This window comes from Ochlerotatus camptorhynchus, unplaced genomic scaffold, assembly GCF_037179485.1.
Source record: "Ochlerotatus camptorhynchus isolate MF236.1 unplaced genomic scaffold, CSIRO-AGI_Acam_v1.1 ptg000857l, whole genome shotgun sequence".
Classification (NCBI taxonomy): Eukaryota; Metazoa; Arthropoda; class Insecta; order Diptera; family Culicidae; genus Ochlerotatus; species Ochlerotatus camptorhynchus.
Genome location: NW_027041316.1, coordinates 53,846 through 72,647, shown reverse-complemented (window position 1 = coordinate 72,647; position 18,802 = coordinate 53,846). Strand labels below are relative to the sequence as shown.

The following is an 18,802-nucleotide window of genomic DNA, read 5'->3' as shown; positions in this document are numbered from 1 at the left end:
TATTATAAAAATACTGTATCATTGCTGGATTAGTAACTATATTATTATTTCATTATCGTGAAGGTACCATATTCTGCGCAGTTAAAACATTTTAAGAAAGTAAACGCCAGTTTGGGCTATTCAAACTAGCAATTTAATTAATAATATCTGTAAAATGTTGTGTTACTATCTAAAATAACCAAAAAATGTTACATTCGAATCGAAACCAAAAACTGTGTGAAAAAAAATAATGTTGTGATGCGCCCCACCTAATTCTCTTGTGAACGTTTTCAATTCTGTGCTGTTTTATTCTTAATTATGCGCACCTAAAAATAACAATGTTTGAAAATTCAAGAATGAAAAAGGAGCCATTGGCCATTTTCTATGATCAATTGGGGATCTACATAACTGACGTAGCATATTTTTTACCCATTTTAGACACTTCCCTCCATCTTCGTAGCGTATTTCACTATACCTGGTAAAATATGCTACGAAGATGTGACCTGCTAGCTGGACACAACTTTTACAGACCTGTTGACTTTTCCGGGCACTTCCCAATACCAGCTTCATTTTTCGGATGTACGTAGTATAGTTTTTGGAATCTACCTTTGCAACGCGACAAATATAGAAGCCTTGTGGGCGTGCATAAACTACGTAGGCATATTTTGAACGATTTCAACCCCCTCGCCTTGCGTAGCCATTTTAGTTAAAAAATGGACCGTAAAAACTTGCGTACCGTCCCAGCTGTCTACGTAAATTTTTGTTCTTTATTTAAGAAGTTTTCAGCCTAAAGGCTGGTTTGCCTCTGGAAAATGTCTGCGTAGTTTATGAATAACCCTAACTAACAATTACTATGGCCAGAAACATTTCGTGATGCTTGTACGCATGTTTTTTTCCGGTGTTTCTTGCAAGGAGTCATCTCTGCATACTTCACTCATAATAGGGCGCATAACGGTGCCTAATTCTGTGCAATAGTAAATCCGAATTAGTTTTTTTAAATAGATAATTTTTCATAGCAGCTATGACAAATATTCCGATTGTTTCACTCTTCACTTTAAAAATTAATGAATTCCTCGATTGCACGTCTACGTTTTTTTAATGTTTCTAATTTTTTGATTGATTCAATGTTTTTAATTTGGTTTTTGATTGTTATTGATTCCCACATATCAATTATATTATTGTTAATTATGACAATGACGCTTTAAGAAAAATAAAACCGTGGTGAATGTAATGTTAAATTTTAATAAAAACTACCTATAAGGATAAAATGCTCAGAATTAGGAACCGCGCAGAATTATGAACTGCGCAAAATTGGGACCATGATAAATTAGGAGCCACGCAGAATTAGGCACGGTCACTACCAAATCCGACATATGCTGTAAGTAAAGCGTAAGGCAGTTGTATTTGTTTTGTGAATTGCAGAGCCTAATTTTTCTAAAAAGAAAATTATTTCACACGCTGCTTGCTAATCTAATCTTTACGACAGATGAATTCTTCTGCAAGAGAACCACCTTCTGAAATTACTGAACTAATTTTTTATTGCCTTTGCGTTGAACTTTCTTCGGGCTTGACTTAATTAATTTTGACTGTTGGCTTGCATTAAGTTTCTTTTTATTGTTGACTTTGTGTACACCATTCACCGGTTGTCTGGGCGTGGTCGGAGTTGTTGGCATATTATTTACAATGCAGCATTTATTCTTGAGCTTGTTCCTTCTGTTGTGTCCCTTTTTCGGTTTCTTACTTGGATTTTTTGTAGTGCGAACCTTTCGTATCGGTCCGTCTTTCTTCAGCTTTTCAATTAAAAGGTTCACATGATGTTCCATATTTTTCAAGAAGCATTGGAAACGACATTTTAGGAAATGTTTATTTAGATCCATATTGATCGTCAAGTCTCCAGTCATGTAGAAATCAATTTTATCGTTCATTTGTTGAGCTGAAATTCCGGAGCGTGGCTTGTCCATGCGATTTTTCGAATTGTTTCTGTATTCCTGTATATCACATAGCAAATTTCTTGTTTTACCTCGCAGTACTTTTAACTGACTGGACTGTTCGTTGTTGGAATTTGCTGGCTTTTCGATTTCTACCTGCATCTTATAGATTACTTCAATTGATGCTAAGTAAATTTGTACATGTCGCTCCCACGTAGTCTGATTCTGCAATGTAAAACGGGAAAAAAGCATTTTTTGTTTAGAATTTAGTATTTTCATAACAGAATGAGTAATGCTTATATTTCATAAGATATGTCCGTTTATCTCCCTGATAAACAAATACTCAAATAACAAATAATTGGGATGACACCTCGAGCACGTCGTCAGGCACTTTTGATGGTATTTTTTTTATATTATTTAATTAGGTGGTCATTGCGCAGATCATCAAGTTGAAAATGCTTGAAAATTATTGTTGCAACCATTATCTTTTGAAACACCTTAGAAATATCGAAGATACTTAAATGTGGGAGGCAAGAAAATATTATACGCTTACTGCAATTTTCGTGAGAAAAACAACAGCGATTTCTATTTTTCGGAGAGCCAATATATTAAGCATTGATAGACGAGTGGTAAAAACGCAGGTCTAATAATCGAAACGTTCATGGTTCAAACCAGGTCTGCAACGTCTTATACTTTTTTTAAACATATTTATTGCTTCCAACGATCAAGTAAATTTTACCCATCCAAGCGAAAATGATCCGTAATTAAGAAGCAAAACAACAGTTATGATTTGACAGATTTCCTTTCCTTGTTATTCTTCTTCTTCTCACTTCTTCGAAAAACAGTGGTAGTGAAAAAGGAACTCACCGGTTAAAATAGATCATTCTAGCGATAAATATCATATGAAAATGACAACCTAAGCTTGCAATCTTTCATTAAATACCTAGATATTGCGGTTAAAGTTCGCAGCACTACTAACAACGACTGTTGTCATTATAACGACACCAACGTTTCATGGTATTGTTAAGCCGATTTATTCACCAGTACTGCCATCATCCACCAAACAATGAAATCCGGTGGCACTGTAAATCATGTGAGTGAGATTTTAGGATACAATTTCAAGTGTGGTTACATCGGTTGATGAAATAAATAAGTAAAATAAAAAATAAAACTATATGGGTATTGCATAGATATTGCGCCAAAATTTTGAAACTCCGTACAATTTCTTCTGTGCAAGTTTCAGTTTTAGAAAATCTTAAAACGTCAAATTTCTATATCATAGATAGGATGGTGTGGTTGGATGCATTTTAAATACATGTCACATGAATTGCATTTCAAATTTGTATGAATTTGTCTATATAACTCAAACTTGTTTTCACCTATAAAATAAATATTTTTTTCAAATTACAGAATTTTGAGCGTATAAATGTCCAAACGCGTAAATTGTGCTGTTAAATAATGAAAAACTTAAATGTACCCAAGGGCTTTAATGCATTTTTTATTTGATTTGTTTTCCGTCGATCTTGTTTTCCGTGCTGAGCACCAATGATACCACCGCGAAGGAGGCAGCTCCCACACCTGGACCCTACCACCTATCGACCCATCAACTCATGAACCTGGGATCAGCGGCTTTACTTCCAGCGTGATCAGAGATGTTATGCCTCAGAACATCCCGGCGGTACCGGCTGGGATTGAACCCAGGCCTCCTGAGGTGAGAGGTAATCATGCTTACCACTACACCAAAGGCGCCGCTGGCAGTTAATGTAATACTTGCATTGTTTAGCAGATGTCGCTTGTAAATAAAACTTACGGTATTTTATTGTATGCAGAAAGTATTGCGTATTTTGCACCAAAGTAGACTTCTGCGCTGAAATCTCAGATTTTTTTTTCGCTGAGGCCAAAAAATAAATAAAAATCATGAATTTTCCATGATCCATCACCACCAGAATGTCTCCTATAGTAAAATGTAGTACTATATTACATTGAGAATGGTAAATTTTGTATGTTTTACTGGCATGACCGAAACATGTTTTACGCGCAGGAGTCTACTTTGGTGCAAGTGGAGGCGAACCAGCCTAAGGCTGAAAGCCTCCTAAATAAAGCTAAATTAATTAATTAATTACTTTGGTGCAAAATGCGGAATAATAACATAACGATTTTAATATTGTTAAAAAACTTAATAACAAGAGTGATAGTTTTTACGTCAGAGAGACATTTTATAACGCTTTTTTTTCGAATGAAGCACTTTTATTTGATCTGATTGCTGCTTTTTTTTAATTTTAATTGAAACTAAATTGTATTATGTAATATGTATGAAACGTCTATCGAGAAGCCGTTTAAGTAGTATTTATCTAGCGTATGAAAAAATGAATACAAACATTGTTTGAAGAATAGAAGCATTTTATGATTTTACTCTCAAACTTCGCCGTGTAAAATTTTGAATCATGAGCCGTAAACTTGTTTGACCTATACTTTTTGGCATATTGTGGTACTGCCGTATTTTTTTTCGTATGGGGAAAAATGTAGATTATAACAGAGAGATTTGGTCTCATTAAGTGCATTATGGCCAAGTGAATTAAGGAAACAAATCGTTTTCATTAGCAGCTTATCAACGATGGGCGTGCATTCGGTATGAGTTTGAAAGTTACTGTTGCCGTGAGTTAGCTACATGTAGCAAATCGTAAAAAAAAAATTACTCCACTATAAAACGACGTCTTCACACATTTTGTCAGAGTGCTTGTTTTTAAACGGTTGGCTTACACATTCACATGTACTTAAAAAATAATTGATGCCACAGTTTTTCCAAAGATTTCAGATCTGCAATGATTTCGAATTACCAAAAGGAGTTTAATTGGTATTTTTAGACCCGTACTTATATATTTTACATTTCAGTATCTGCCAGGATTTCAACATTAAATTAAACATAACATAGCTACGGTCAATCGGTACTAGTAAGTCAAGCTATTTTTAGTGTTTGGAGAGGAGATACTGAGAAGCAAAGCACACACGATGAGCAGGACACGTGTGTATGAGAAAGTTTGCGAAATAAATTGGCAGCAATCGGCGGGATTTGAATTCACAAATCCTATTCAGTATCCCATTCTTCTACTAAAAACAACTTTTCAAATGCACAATAACACAGGCAATTCCCAATCATCTGTAAATTTCCAATCCAATTAGGTTCTTTCCTGCTAGAACCTACTTCTTATGTGCTCATAAATGTGTGCTTCAAATTGCGTTACTATTGGGGAAAGTAGTCAACACTGAGGCAGTAGGAACGAACAGTGAGTCATCGGGAATATCTTGATAATAAAAGTGAAAGAAAGTAAAGTTTGTTTTTTAAACTAGATGATGTGATGTAGCTTTCACATGATATAGTTAAAAAAAATTAATCTTTTTATTGTATAATTTCCAATCGAGTTCAAAAAATACAAATTGTAGTTCGAAGGATGACTAATAAATGGGTTATAACATATTTGCGCTCCCTGAGTGTTTTATTGCTTTAAAAAATTAACGAGAATGCCTTACTTTTTGGACGTTCAAAGTGTACTACCCCTTAATATCTTTCCAAAAAGTTAAGTAAATTGCCGAAGAAGTCTAAAAAAAAAGAAAATAGTGAAAAATGTGTTTTGGGATTGGGGCCCGAAGAGAAAACATTCAAGACAATATTACGCTTAGTCAAGCAGTTTTGAGACGATCTTCTACCAGAGATTATAAGAAAATGAGGTAATACATTACACCCAAAAATATTGTTTCAAGTGGTAAGAAAAGTAACTAAAAACTGCTGTGATGTGATTAATCCAATGAAAAATAATAATGAATATACTTATTGGAAATAATACGCATAAGAGTTTATTTAAATTTTGTTGCATGGACATCTCTGTTGAATACGTACAACACCTAATAGGAAAATTCTGCTAACCACCATCCCGACGGCTCAAAAGTCTTGTTAACCTGGTATATGCAAGCGTTGGCAGCCAATGATGCGATCTCAAACTGAAACGCCGGTCACCATATTCCAGAAGTTTAGCTAATTTGAGCTATTTCAAAAAGCGGAAATGTCTGAAGCATACCGCAGGATAGCGAAACTTTGCCTTCTTTCATTGAGCTCATTTTTCGTGTCTCGACTTCTCCGAGACAATATATGATTGTAAATATGGGTTAAGTGTGCGAGACTGAGCATGGAAAATAAATCAAACTTTTTATGTCCAGACAAAATTACAATCGATCCGCTCTTGTTGAGAAGGATCCGATGTTGCACAAAACTATACACACGCGGATTGTGAGAGTCTTTTCCGCACGGGTGTTGCACCACACCAAGTCTCCATCGGTAAGGGGCGCGAAATGATGGATTTGGATTCATGAAGAAGAAAAAAGGATCATTCGTCTCTAAAATTATGGATCAATTTGAAAAAAGGCAAACGACGATATGATGTGATTTTGCCTTCCTGCGATGTGACATGATAATGAGTTATAATTTTAATTACAGGTCGGAACGGCGCATAAGAGTTTCTTTGAAGCTGCAGGCAGGAGAGATTTTTTTCTCAGCCGTTTTAGAGTTAGAATATTATGTGTATTATTGTTAGATTGGTCTCTGAGACTGAACCTACTGAAGTCGAACCAAGAGCTCCCGTTGCCGTCGCTGTAGGGATTTTTTTGTCTGTGTTGCGATTATTGTTCTATAAACATTTACATAATTTGGCAATACAAATAGGAAATTCAGATATTGTGTTCTTGCCTAGCATGCTATTGGCCTCGTAATATGAGTGCTCGATTCGGCGTTGTTGGTCCTTGGTTCACTGTTTATTTGAACACATAAAAATGGATTCAAGACTTGGACGTTTACAAACTCATATTTCGCCTTCGTTGGATGGAAACGAAGCGGTTTCATCTCTATTGTCTGATGGTCAAAATGATGACAAATCATTCAGTAATAGCCAGCGCGCTTGAAAAAAAAAATCGTGTGAATCATGTATGTGAATTAGAAATTGAAATTCAACTAGCTCACTTTAATAAGAAGACCAAAATGAAAATGTCGCGTAGAGTGGCTAGGATGAAATGTGTTGTTTCTTTTGGATATTCAGAGCACACAGCTTCCAATCAATGGGCGCCTCTATGGGAGGAAATTTGTTTGGCAATAAAGATGATTAATAAGCAAAAATACGGAATGATGTTGTGCGAAACGTTTTTCATCACGGCAGTCAGAGAGTCCTGGGCATCCGGCGGTGATGAACCAACGCACAATGACGCGATCGAAAAGCCAGAAGCGTGAAAGATAATTTAATGATAAGCTTCTTGCACGGAGCACACCACGACCACGAGCAATGTAGAAACCTTTCGCACGACACGGACGCACTGCACTCTCATATGGATCATGATCGTATCGTTATGATAATGATATGCTTGGATGTGCGGTGCGGATAGGTAAAGGCGAAAAATGTTGCGCGTCAGCTTCGATGGATCCGCGGGAAGAAAAAAAAGCGAACGATCGAATTTACCGTCGACTAACAAATGCGAGGATAAGTAGCAAAGCAGGGCAGCTTACTAATAATCCAACATATGTATATGAAGAGGTAGAACACTAGTAAAAAATACGAAAAGTGCCAATCCTGTGCATCGGACTGCCTATTCTACTTAGAACAAGATTTGACACTAAGAATTGGCAAGACACTGATTATTATGATTTTCGAGTAACTATGCATGATGGCCAAAGAAATTCCTCATTTCCCATGCGTTCCATGTCGTTGAAGTCCGGTTCAACAGAATTGAACAATTTGAAATAATTATCGTTAGTGTACCGTGTACTGTCGTTAAAGCAAAAGCATGTGCGCGGTGTTTTGTTATTCACATGCGCGGAAAGTTTGTTCTCATCTTTATCATCTCGAGGTGCTTCAATTTAACCACTTTTTTGAACTGTAGCGTCATAAGTTTCAACAAGTTGTTCGGTTGTTGCATTGTAAATAAAGATATGAATTGTCATTTGCTTACCTTTTTGTATGTTTTCAGGAATTTATTAAACCTATTCTCATTTTGAGCTGTATTCCAGTCTGTGTTCTCGTGATTATCTGTTATTTGGTTGATTTCTTGCATAGTGCGAGTGATTGATTCTTTTATCTGTTAAAGCAAACGTAAATAGGGTAGTGTTAATTGTTGTGTAACTATGGAAGAACATTTATGATCAAGGATGGCAGGTTATTATAAATACAAATTTTGAAACTATTGCTGTTAAACTTACCCGATTTAAAAACTCTACTCTTTCTTTCGGCGAAATGGCTTTTGTTTTGTTAGTGTTCGACTCGTGGTAGCTCCGAACGTTGCACGGATTCTGCCAGAGGGAGGCATTATCGAAAAGTGGTTGCTCAAGATGATTTAGAGGCAAACACTGTAACCCTAATATACAGGCACAGATCACTAGCATCCACGAGATTGGGCAGCGTAAAATCACTGTAATTTCAGATAAAATCCTACTTAGTCGCAACATGGCTTTCTGTATCACATGCACTCGGTTAAAATTTACACAAAAATGAACAATCAACTTTTTGGCTCGTGTCCTTGCGAAATTCATTTGCAGACGGCAATAGATAACTGCAGCACACGTGATTTTGCTGTTTTAGACACACTACAAAGTAAAAGTTGTTTATTTGCAGGACTATATCACAATCACAATAATCCTTCGGGGTGCTTCGCTGTATCGGGAATTTCGCGCGGGTTTGCAACGAAAGTGTTATGGTCGAGTCACTAGTCGATTTTTTTACTCCCGGTTTTCTTTTTTTATTACTGTACAAGTTATGTCTATCTTGTTCAACGTCCAGAACTCAACTGACTTTATAGTTTTATCTTCTAAACTGAATGACTGTGAGGTGTTTTACTTCCTTTCCGAGATAGTCCGCAAAGCTAAGAATTGATTCCTCTATGCACCCATCGGTACTGGGCCCTTACACAAATGATCTCTGAGTGAGAGAAACCGAGTTGCTACTCTCTGTCGGACACATGGGGGACGATAAAAGTTCAAAATTATATACGATAGGGTAGGTGTATGTAGTCGTTTTCCTTGCGGTCGGTCGGTCGCATCTTGTTGAGTTTTGTACAATTGTGTTTTATGATGAGTAAGAGAGGCGAGAGAAATCACGGGAACGAGAAAAAAAAAAATGCTTGGGTGGTTTTTCCACACAGTATGGATTGCAGACCATTCGGGGTGTGTAGTCATATTTATTCTCAAGCAGGGGAAGCTTTTAGATGCACGCAATAATCTAAGGTGGTATATTGTTTGCCGAAGACGGCTTTCGGCAGTTTGAGAACAACGCGGACGATATCTGGGGTGGAACAAAACTCACAAACTTTAGGTAGTGCAGAAGCTAGCACGTGCTTTTTGGCTTATATGAATTTATGCGCCACCACATACCCATGCAAATGGTGGGGCTTAAGAGATGTTAAGTATAATTGTTAAACAATAATTTTATGTGGATTTGTGGGCAACTTGGATTGGCCACAGGTTGCGAGCCGCTAGTCAGTGGTTGAAAAACAGCAGTTTGAAATTATTAGTAATTATCTAAACAGCAAGAAAAAGGATTAATTTAATTTTACTGAGCTGAATATAGCGTTTAGCTAATGGAAAGTCTGTTCCATAGTACAAATAAGCATACCGAAAAAACCCATTCATCAATGTTCATGCAATATTATATGCAAAATGTATCCGGAAAATGTGTGAGATTTGATATCACCACCAAATGTTTACGTGTTCCGGGACCTGGACTTTAATTCGTGACGATGATATTAGCTTCACTACACTGATCCAGAAACACCCTCATGTCGTTTTATAACAAGATCGCTGAGTAGAGAATTTATAAATTATAAATAATTATAATATGCATATATAACACTTTTCTCGAATATTCTATTTATGTGTACTAAATGGGATCTCCGGGTTCAAATATCACAGGTTACCGTCATTTTGTCGTAGATTTTCTCATTTTCGCATTTCCTCATCATGATGCTTGCTTTTCAGTATCTTCTCTTAAAATAAAAATGTATTTATAGCTTTATGGAAAAAGCAATATAAAGCACACATCTTAAAAGCCAATGCTTCCAAATACCGATTACCAGGGTCGTAGTGAGAGAGTGGCGAAAGTGGCCCCAGGGGCGCAGAGCTACAGTTACGATGTACTGCTCATGGTCTAAATCTTATCAGATTTTACACAGCCAGTATTTTATCTACAATAATTGCTATCTTTGGAACTAAACAAGTTGGAGTGATCTTAATAAATATTTAGAAGTAACATTAAAATTATATTCCTATACAAGATGGTAGTCAAAACGACAAGCAGTTTAGGATCTAAAAGATCAATTTATTCATTCTTTTTCCGTTCTTACCATATAACAGATCTGACAACATATAACAGTGCCACGGTGTACGGGGCTTAAGTTTTATTGAAACATGGATTTTAGATGTCTTTGGCTTCTTGTTCTATGGGAGAGAATCCTCAATAATACTAACAAAGTAACGAATCATTTCAATCAAGAACCATCACCTTAGACGTGGCAATTATGCTTATGAGAGGCTAGCCAACATCTTTAGGGAAATGAAAACGATGGAGCTGATCGTTCTATCCAGCACGCAAATAAAAAACCCATTGAGTGTCGCCATCGACAAAAACTCAAATACATACAAAAATGAAAATGTCTTTGCTCCCCTATTGACTGAACTCAGTTTTCAACAGGAAGTAAGATCCATATTTGATAGAACAGCGTATAGAAGCAATCGTATCGTGGATATAGCTCCGGATTTTAATTTTTTTTACAGGAAACGGACTGACATCTATGACTATGCATCAATTGAAGAAGCTCGTTATGGACTTCTGGCTTAGGTATTATTCTGATATTGATATAGTGGTTCTTGTATCAGAGGTGGAAGTATTTAAATCACACACCCACTAATCCAGGCTTTCACTGGTCGTTAAATTTTAAACTACGGAACTTTTCGGTGAAAGTTTAAAAATCAGAGAAGAATCAAAAAAAGAATGGATTTTTTTTTCCGAACCTGTCCAGACACAGTTCAGTTAACCCGATTGAATGATAAAAAATTAAATTTGTCGATTTTATTGGTTTTTACATTTAACGATCACGGAAATATTAACGACTTTTTCAGCTGTTCAAAAGTCCGGTAAATTTTACCGACTTCGGTGATCTGAATTCAGCCTTAGCTCTTCGTATCTTTTAGACATTTTGTACTGTATCCTTGAACATTGTTTTGAAAAAAGTTTTCCTAGCACACAATTATTTAGGCTTCTGCCGTTCGGTAAATTTTAAACAGCAGAACTGTTCGGTAAAAATTAAAAAAATCAGTGAAAAATACAATAATTAGACAATCTGTTCAGAACTTGTTCGCACTTTGATCTGTTTACTCTATTTATTTATAAAAAAACAAAAACCGACAATTTTGTTGATAAATCACGTTCAATGGTCATTTGAAAATTCAACCGACTTGTTCTGCAGTAAAATTCTACCGACTTCGGTGATCTGAATTAAGTGTGCAAACGGCTCCACGAATGTGTTTCCTTTTACAGTGGAATCATTTGAAAGCAGCTTCGGCTAGTTCAAAATTATAAAAAGTTATTATAAAAGTTCCCAAATGAGCCAAGACAGACTGTCCAAGCCGGACAGTCTGTCTTGGCTCATTTGGGAACTTTGAGCCAAGCCGGCTACTCTTGCAACAGAAAAGGAACCGCATACAGAACTTGATTTAAATGATGCACTCAAATCTGTTTTAAGCAATTTAATATTTTTCGATTTTGCTCTCATGCAAGATGGGTACAGAATTTTACCTACAACCATATTTTTCTTTATTTGTTTTATGTTTTGAATCAAGCTGCATTAAATTTGGTTGTATGATTGATTGATTTATCTTTATTTAGGAGGCTTACAGCCTGAGGCTGGTTCACCTCTAAATTTGGTTGTAATTTGAGATCACTCGAGCGCGTAAAATCATCTTTGCCTTGAGCTTTGACAAACATAGTTTTGTTCAAAGTGTTGAGAAGCATAATAAGTTGCACGTGCAAAATAACAAAAGATTATGGTTTCTGATTGACGTTTGATTCTTGTGTATTGGCTTTATTGGTTGCGGTGAGCCTGTGAGTTTACATTTTGTATTTTTTTATGTACAATGTAACATCAAAAAGGTAATATGGGCGGCAGGCCTACCACCAGGGAGCAAATGAGAAGCATAGTCTACCCCGGTAGGATCGGTAAGATGAGCGTCTTTCAGTCCCTCTTTCTCTCTCTCTGTCTTTCAGTCCTTCTTTCTCTCTCTTTCTCTCTCTCTCTCTCTCTCTCTCTCTCTCTCAAACTTTTCATTGTGCCTCATCCACATTGGTTAGCTCGTTGTTTCTGGATTTTGCCGGAGCGCTCATAAATAAGTTCCTACTATAGTAGACTTCCACGATTGTCGTTCGCTTTCCTTCATACCGACCTATAGAATACCTTACAAGCTGGCGTGTATATAAAAGTGCTGAGCACAATATCCTGTTTGATGTTTTTTTTTAAAGATTTGACTCCTTTCTGGCATTTAACACTTGGAAAACTTATGCACAAATTGACATGTAAAGCTGGATTAAGCCAAGAGATTTTATGACGCAGAGAATGCGAAAATAAAGGCTTATGCTTTATGTTTTCGCTTTAGGTTGTTGCATGATTATTTTATGTTGATTGGCATTGAAAAGAATGTGCTGTTTCTAAAACACTTTTATAATAAATTTTTAAAAATGTACACACATTTTTGAAGATTTAAAGAAACAAAATTATTACAAAAAATAACACTGCTGTACGATATAATTATAGTTGTAAATGACTTCAAATAAAAATATATCAATGAAGAAAATAATTAATTCCAAAATATGATCTTGCTTTTATTTGAAAATTAATATTTTTAAGTACATTTTAAGTTAAGATATGTAAATATCGACAAATATTTGTATACACTCAGCAAGAACTCAGTGATCATAAAATCAAGGATTGAAACTCTTTGACAGTGAAAATTACAGGTTTTATGTGTCATTAAATCTTGACATCTGATTTCGTAATGAATCACTGTATGCTGTCAATTTTGATCGCATTGCTACTGACATCATGGTGTCACTTTTCTAGCGGTAAAAGTAAACCGGAAAAATAATGCATAGAGATTGCATTTTTTTCTCCAAAAAATATCAATTTTCAAAGCGAAATGAAAAAAAAAAAATGGTAGGGCTGTTCTGAAAAAATTTTACCCATCAACTGTACCAAATATAATTTTTCAGAAAAGATTCTTCTTCGTTAAAATCAATATTTTCTATATTTTTGCATACAATATAAATTGCCGTAACTTTTCTTTACTAGCGACTTCTGTTGCAAAAATCAACCATGATCTATTAAAACATAACAATTCTCGATGAACATTTCAAATGGTCCTATCTGCTTTGATCGATTCTCTTCATCGACTTTCTCTTTTCATAACCACTGCTATGCAAACAGATTTCGCGCTAATTCTACCACATAGTTTGATAAAGGAGGTTCTTATCTAGCGTCCAAAACGTCAAATACAACAGGGAAAGGTTTTGCAGCTAAGTTATTAACGAAAGATATAGTCGATTAAGAGAATTGATCAAAGCAGATAGGACCATTTGAAATGTTCATCGAGAATTATCCACAAATGAGTATAACCTTGATTGTTATATTTATCCCTGAAGCGCATATAAATTTGTAAAAATTGTCCCTTGATAATAATGCTTTGAATGCGAATGTCTCGATTATAATGGTTTGCTTATTATTAGGTACTCCTACCCTATTGGCAAATCAAAGTTGGCACTCGTGGAGAATAGAAGAACTATGAAAGTGATGATGGTTTCAAAATTTTCCACGGGGAAGTATACGAGTGCAATCTTAAAATGATTTTATTTTGTGAATAGAGCATTTTATTTAAATCTGGTTAGTGCTACGTTAGTAGAAAATTTAAGGTCTACTCAATAGACATATAATACAGAAAACATAATTTCTTTTCAGATTTTTAGGTGTAAACATAGACTTCAGCTTTTCTACCACTGTAGCAGCAACCAGATTTAAATAAAATGCTCCATTTTCAAAATAAAAACATTTTAAGATTGCACTAGTATACTTCCCCGTGGGAAATTTTGAAACCATCATCACTTTCCTAGTTCTTCTATTCTCCACGAGTGCCAACTTTGATTTGCCAATACGATTCAATCAATGGAGAACTAGAGTCAACTGTAATAAATATATAACTCGCGCAACACGAGAAAAGGGCCTATCATTGTTGATCGATTTTCTATTTCACGAATAACCCGACTGCAAATGAATTTTCCATTGAGTGTATTGTTTCAGGAGCAAGCTAACATCATCTTCTGTCGAACTGTGATGCGAGTTGAGCGAGAAATTCGTTTATGTAGCCGTGGTAAACCAAAGAGAAAGTCGATGAAAAGAATCGATCAACGAGGATAGGCCATTTTTAAATGTTACGCAACATATCTTCATTGGAGCATGATTATGAATGCTGTTTATTATTTACTGAGAAATTATTTCACAGTTTTGCCATAAGGAAATCTTTTGGGAACTATATATGTTAATTCGTCGTTGGCAGATCGAGTCAAGTGAAAAACATATTAGACCGGACACCGGGGGTTGGCTGGGAAGTGCACTTTTTTAGCGACAGTGAAACTCCGCAAAGCTGCAGCATCTATCCCACGCGAGCGAATTTTGTCCGCGTTTCAAGTTCATAGGTGTCCAGTCACCAAAGACAGTAGGCCAACCGCTCTCACCCGCATGGAAAAAATGAGTGAATCATCGACTCTCCCCGCGAAGCGCTCTCGTTTATGCTGATTGTTAGTATTTTTATCGCTCTTCTACAAAAACTCAAACAAAAACTGCTACGAACGGCTTCGCTTGTATTGGTCGGGATATTAAACTTTCATGACGTAACTTCAAAAGGGGGAAAGTTTCATGAATGAACGACGTAGCTGTGTAGACTCATCTACGGATACGAGCCTCGCGGCTGATACCTGATTCATCCATTTGTTTACATGGCGCTTGTATTGTTAGATGGCAGAAGTCCCGTGCGGCAGGTAGAAAGAAGTATACCTATTACAACATTATCAGATGATAAGATTATTGTATCATTATTATGACATTTTGGCGCTCAAATTTAGGTTAAACACGTTACTTAAAGCACAAATATAGCATATCGCAAAAAAATAAAACAGCATTGCGTTTACTTGAACAGGTTGGATAATGAATAGCGATACCGGAGATAGTATATAATTGAATAGATCTTTCCACGTGCTAGGGAAATCACATTATTGGAATGTTAATGACGCCAACGTTTGAAATTCTGGGTTACAACGGATGTTGAATAAATTTAATTTTCGAGAATTTCGAATCATGTCATAATAGCTCACGAAATGACCAGAAGACACTAACAATGTATGACGTGTCTTTAATTGAGTAATCAGCGAGATGGAGAGGGAAAAAATACACAAAATATTTTAGCAAAAGACCAGACACATTCAGCCAACACAAGAATCGTACAGGTGGGAGGGCAACTACTCTGGCGCTCAACCAATCTATGAATGAATGGTGACGTCACGTACGGAAAGTACGCTGTTCGAACGAATACGTCATCCCTGTGACCTATAGAGGCTCGATGTGCTTTTTGTGCGGTCACGGTTTCTATTTTTAATATGAATTTCTTCTACACTGCTTATCGTGCAACAGATAAACGTGTGTCGTTTCGTAGTATCGCTATCGCCAGTGTTCGTTGTCGGTACCGGTTGTACTGATCAGCTGGTTCATCAATGAATGTCTTAGCGGGAAGGGCTACACATATATTTTTTTTCTTGCTCTCGCTTGGCGTTTGCTGTCGATTTGCAAACAAGAGTGTATTTGCCGTATTATAGACGTAAGTAGCGTGCTGTTAAAAATCAGTTCTTTGATGAAAGAATACGTCATTCTGCTTTATAAATGCATGAAATCATTACACAAATAACTGGGAGTATCCTCCACCTTTAGAAATGTTTTGATGGTGATTTTTCAACTCTTGCAACAACACCTTTGAGCAAAGGTAGGCGATGATTAGCAAAAGTTGACAATTTTTGTTTACGCTTGTAAATCACCGATATTGTACATTTATATCTTGGTGGCTGGATATTTGAAAAGAAAAATCGAAACGTGAAAGCATCCAAGGCTTTTAAAACAGCTATAATGCAAAAAAAAAGAAAATTCTTTCTTACCTCAAATTTTCCTATGAGTATTTTTTTAAGCTTGTGGTTAAAACCCCGGTTGCACCAATCTTTCTTGATTTGATATAATATTTAATATAATTGATATAATTTATAATGTATGATATATAAAATATAATGCATAATATATAATGTATTGAGATGGCAGGATATTCAATAAATCGTATGTAATTTACTCTAAGCTTTGAATATGGTGATGTTTAAAAAAAAACGTTTTATGACAGCCAGCTTTCTTATTAGGAGAAATACCTCACTACAATAATATTTTTAATTTGGCAACAATATTGGTAAATCGTGTTGCAGCAAAAAAAAAAAAAACGACGACTACGACAAGTATTTTGTTTAAAAATTCCGATACTTTAATAAAGGCGCCAGAAACTACATCATTCAGACTTGTGAAAAGCAATATTTTCATTCTAAGCGTGATTAAGTTTAATATAATAAATAACTTATATATTACCACTCATTGTAATGCTCTTTAATTAACACTTAAATTTTACAACACAAAACACTGTTCCTGTACGCACTCTAAGCTACACTGGATAACACGCTGAACGCATCATATCGTTTTAAACAAATCCAATGCCACTCATACGGTGTAAGGGTAGTAACGCTATACTAGTGATAACAATTGATTTTTGGAGGCCCGTTTTTTTGGCGAAGCTCTCCGATTGGCTCGCGGTTATTGTTCGTTGATAAGCATTTTTCGAAAGAATCTACCGATTTATTTCTGGAACGGATTGTTTGTTTTCAAGAATTACCTTATCTATGGTTAGGGTACTTGGAATTACAGAATTCAGAAGTATGGTAGTATATCGTACACGACTCTCTGGGCAGTTGTCTACGTTCAGTGTGTAGGTACGCAATATGTTCGCCTTCGAGCTAATTACGGGAATAACCTACAGCATTTCAGAATGATGTTATTAAGGGGTTAGGCTAGTGTGGCTCAAAAAAGGGTCAATTTCGCGATTTTTTTGGAGAACAGAAACACTTTAAAAGAATGCGGTTTTCAGCATTTTATTGAAAATATTGTGATAACATTTTCACAAATTTAGGTTTTTGAAATGTGCAGCGAGGTGGCGCTGCAGTCATCTAAGTGATGGCATCCCCGGTGTGAAGCGGTTTGCGGGTGGAAACGATTTGCAGCCGGAGGTAGTCCTAGGACAAAATGGATAAAAGTTTCATATGAATGTTTAAACTAGTGAAGTACCCGAGCAAAGTCCAGCATCAAAATGATAGCAAATTGAAATCAAGTTTTGATATCAACATCAAACTGAAATCATAATTTGATTTCAGTTTAGACATTGACAAATTTGATACCAAATTTTGTTTTCATTTTGTTGCACATTCGCTCTTTAAAAATATGTTGTTACGGGTTTGTTTTCATCGCCTTAGCATAACATCAAATTGAATACTTGTTTTGTTATCAACAGGAAAAATGGATAGCAAATTTGGTTTTCAGTTTGCTCTCACTGATAGCAGAAATAGTTTTCAATGTGATGCCACAGGAAGATATGTTTGCTCTCAATTTTGATATTTTAACCGTTAAAACGACCAAAACGACAACAACCTGAGTAATCATTATCAGCGAAATCACAACATCAAATTTAGATTTCAATTTGATCTCAGACTTTGCTCGGGTACCTGGCCGATTGTAAAAATATTGATTTTTGACCAAATGGCGCATGTTTGAGAAAAGTGGTATGATTTTCAGGCAAAATATCAAATATAATCGTTGATTACAAAAAAAAACTTTTAAAGTTAAAGATAAAAACTCAGGTACTTCACTAGAAAAAAATATTTTCTACATACTACATCTAGCTACAAAAAAATCACGATTAATCTATTAGAAATATGACTTTCGCCGCTTCTTCCAGGATCTCAACCGCTTCCTCGTTTGGCGATATACCTCCAGTAACTACACTAGCGTACGTACTGGTACTGCTCTTTTCCTCATTCCGTTGTTATTTTCTTCTTCCGTTCGTTGTTATACTTGTTGCTTACGATCATTTTGCTTGGGGCAGGAATTCATCTGATGCTCCTCCGTCTTACAAAGGAAACACACATTTTTGTTCCCTTGATAGAATATGTTCCCTTTTCGATTGAGGAAATGCAGCGAGTTGGGAATCTCCTTTTTTACATCCATATATATGTGCATATCGAGCCATGTGCGAAGCTGAAACTAATCGTCAGATTTATTTCAATGGACAACTCCAGTTGTTTGCTTCCAAATGCAGATGCGAACGAACTTCAGACAATGAGCAAGCTTCGAAACAAACAAATTGGATAAAATGCAAGAAATACCCGTATCCGACACGTACTCTACTATTTCATATTTGTTGTTACCCGCACCCGACCCGAATACGAACCCGTACCCGACCATCTCTACTGCTGACTAGAGATGGGCGATCCGCTTTCGAGCTGTTCTACAGACTCGATACTCTAAAGTGAGCTGATGATCCGCGGTTCATTTTTTAACCGCAGCTCATCAGATCACTGATATCACAAGTCTAAACCATTCAATCCATCGCTCATAGCGGAACTTTTCAAAAAGGATTCATTACTCCACTTACGCATTGAATAGTCACCGCTTAAACTCGGCCGCGCGCGTAATAC

The 18,802-nt window shown here is 36.1% G+C and overlaps 1 protein-coding gene across 1 annotated transcript; it reads right to left on the bottom strand.

Annotated features, from left to right (window-relative positions):
* Positions 1-1,422: 1,422 nt before the first annotated feature.
* On the bottom strand, positions 1,423-8,642 carry LOC135715336 (uncharacterized). The gene is made up of 3 exons (XM_065238657.1): positions 8,143-8,642; positions 7,896-8,021; positions 1,423-2,132 (listed from the first exon to the last, which is right to left on the bottom strand). The coding sequence occupies exons 1-3, from the start codon at positions 8,470-8,472 to the stop codon at positions 1,500-1,502; spliced, it is 1,089 nt and encodes a 362-aa protein (XP_065094729.1). The 5' UTR covers positions 8,473-8,642; the 3' UTR covers positions 1,423-1,499.
* Positions 8,643-18,802: the final 10,160 nt, after the last annotated feature.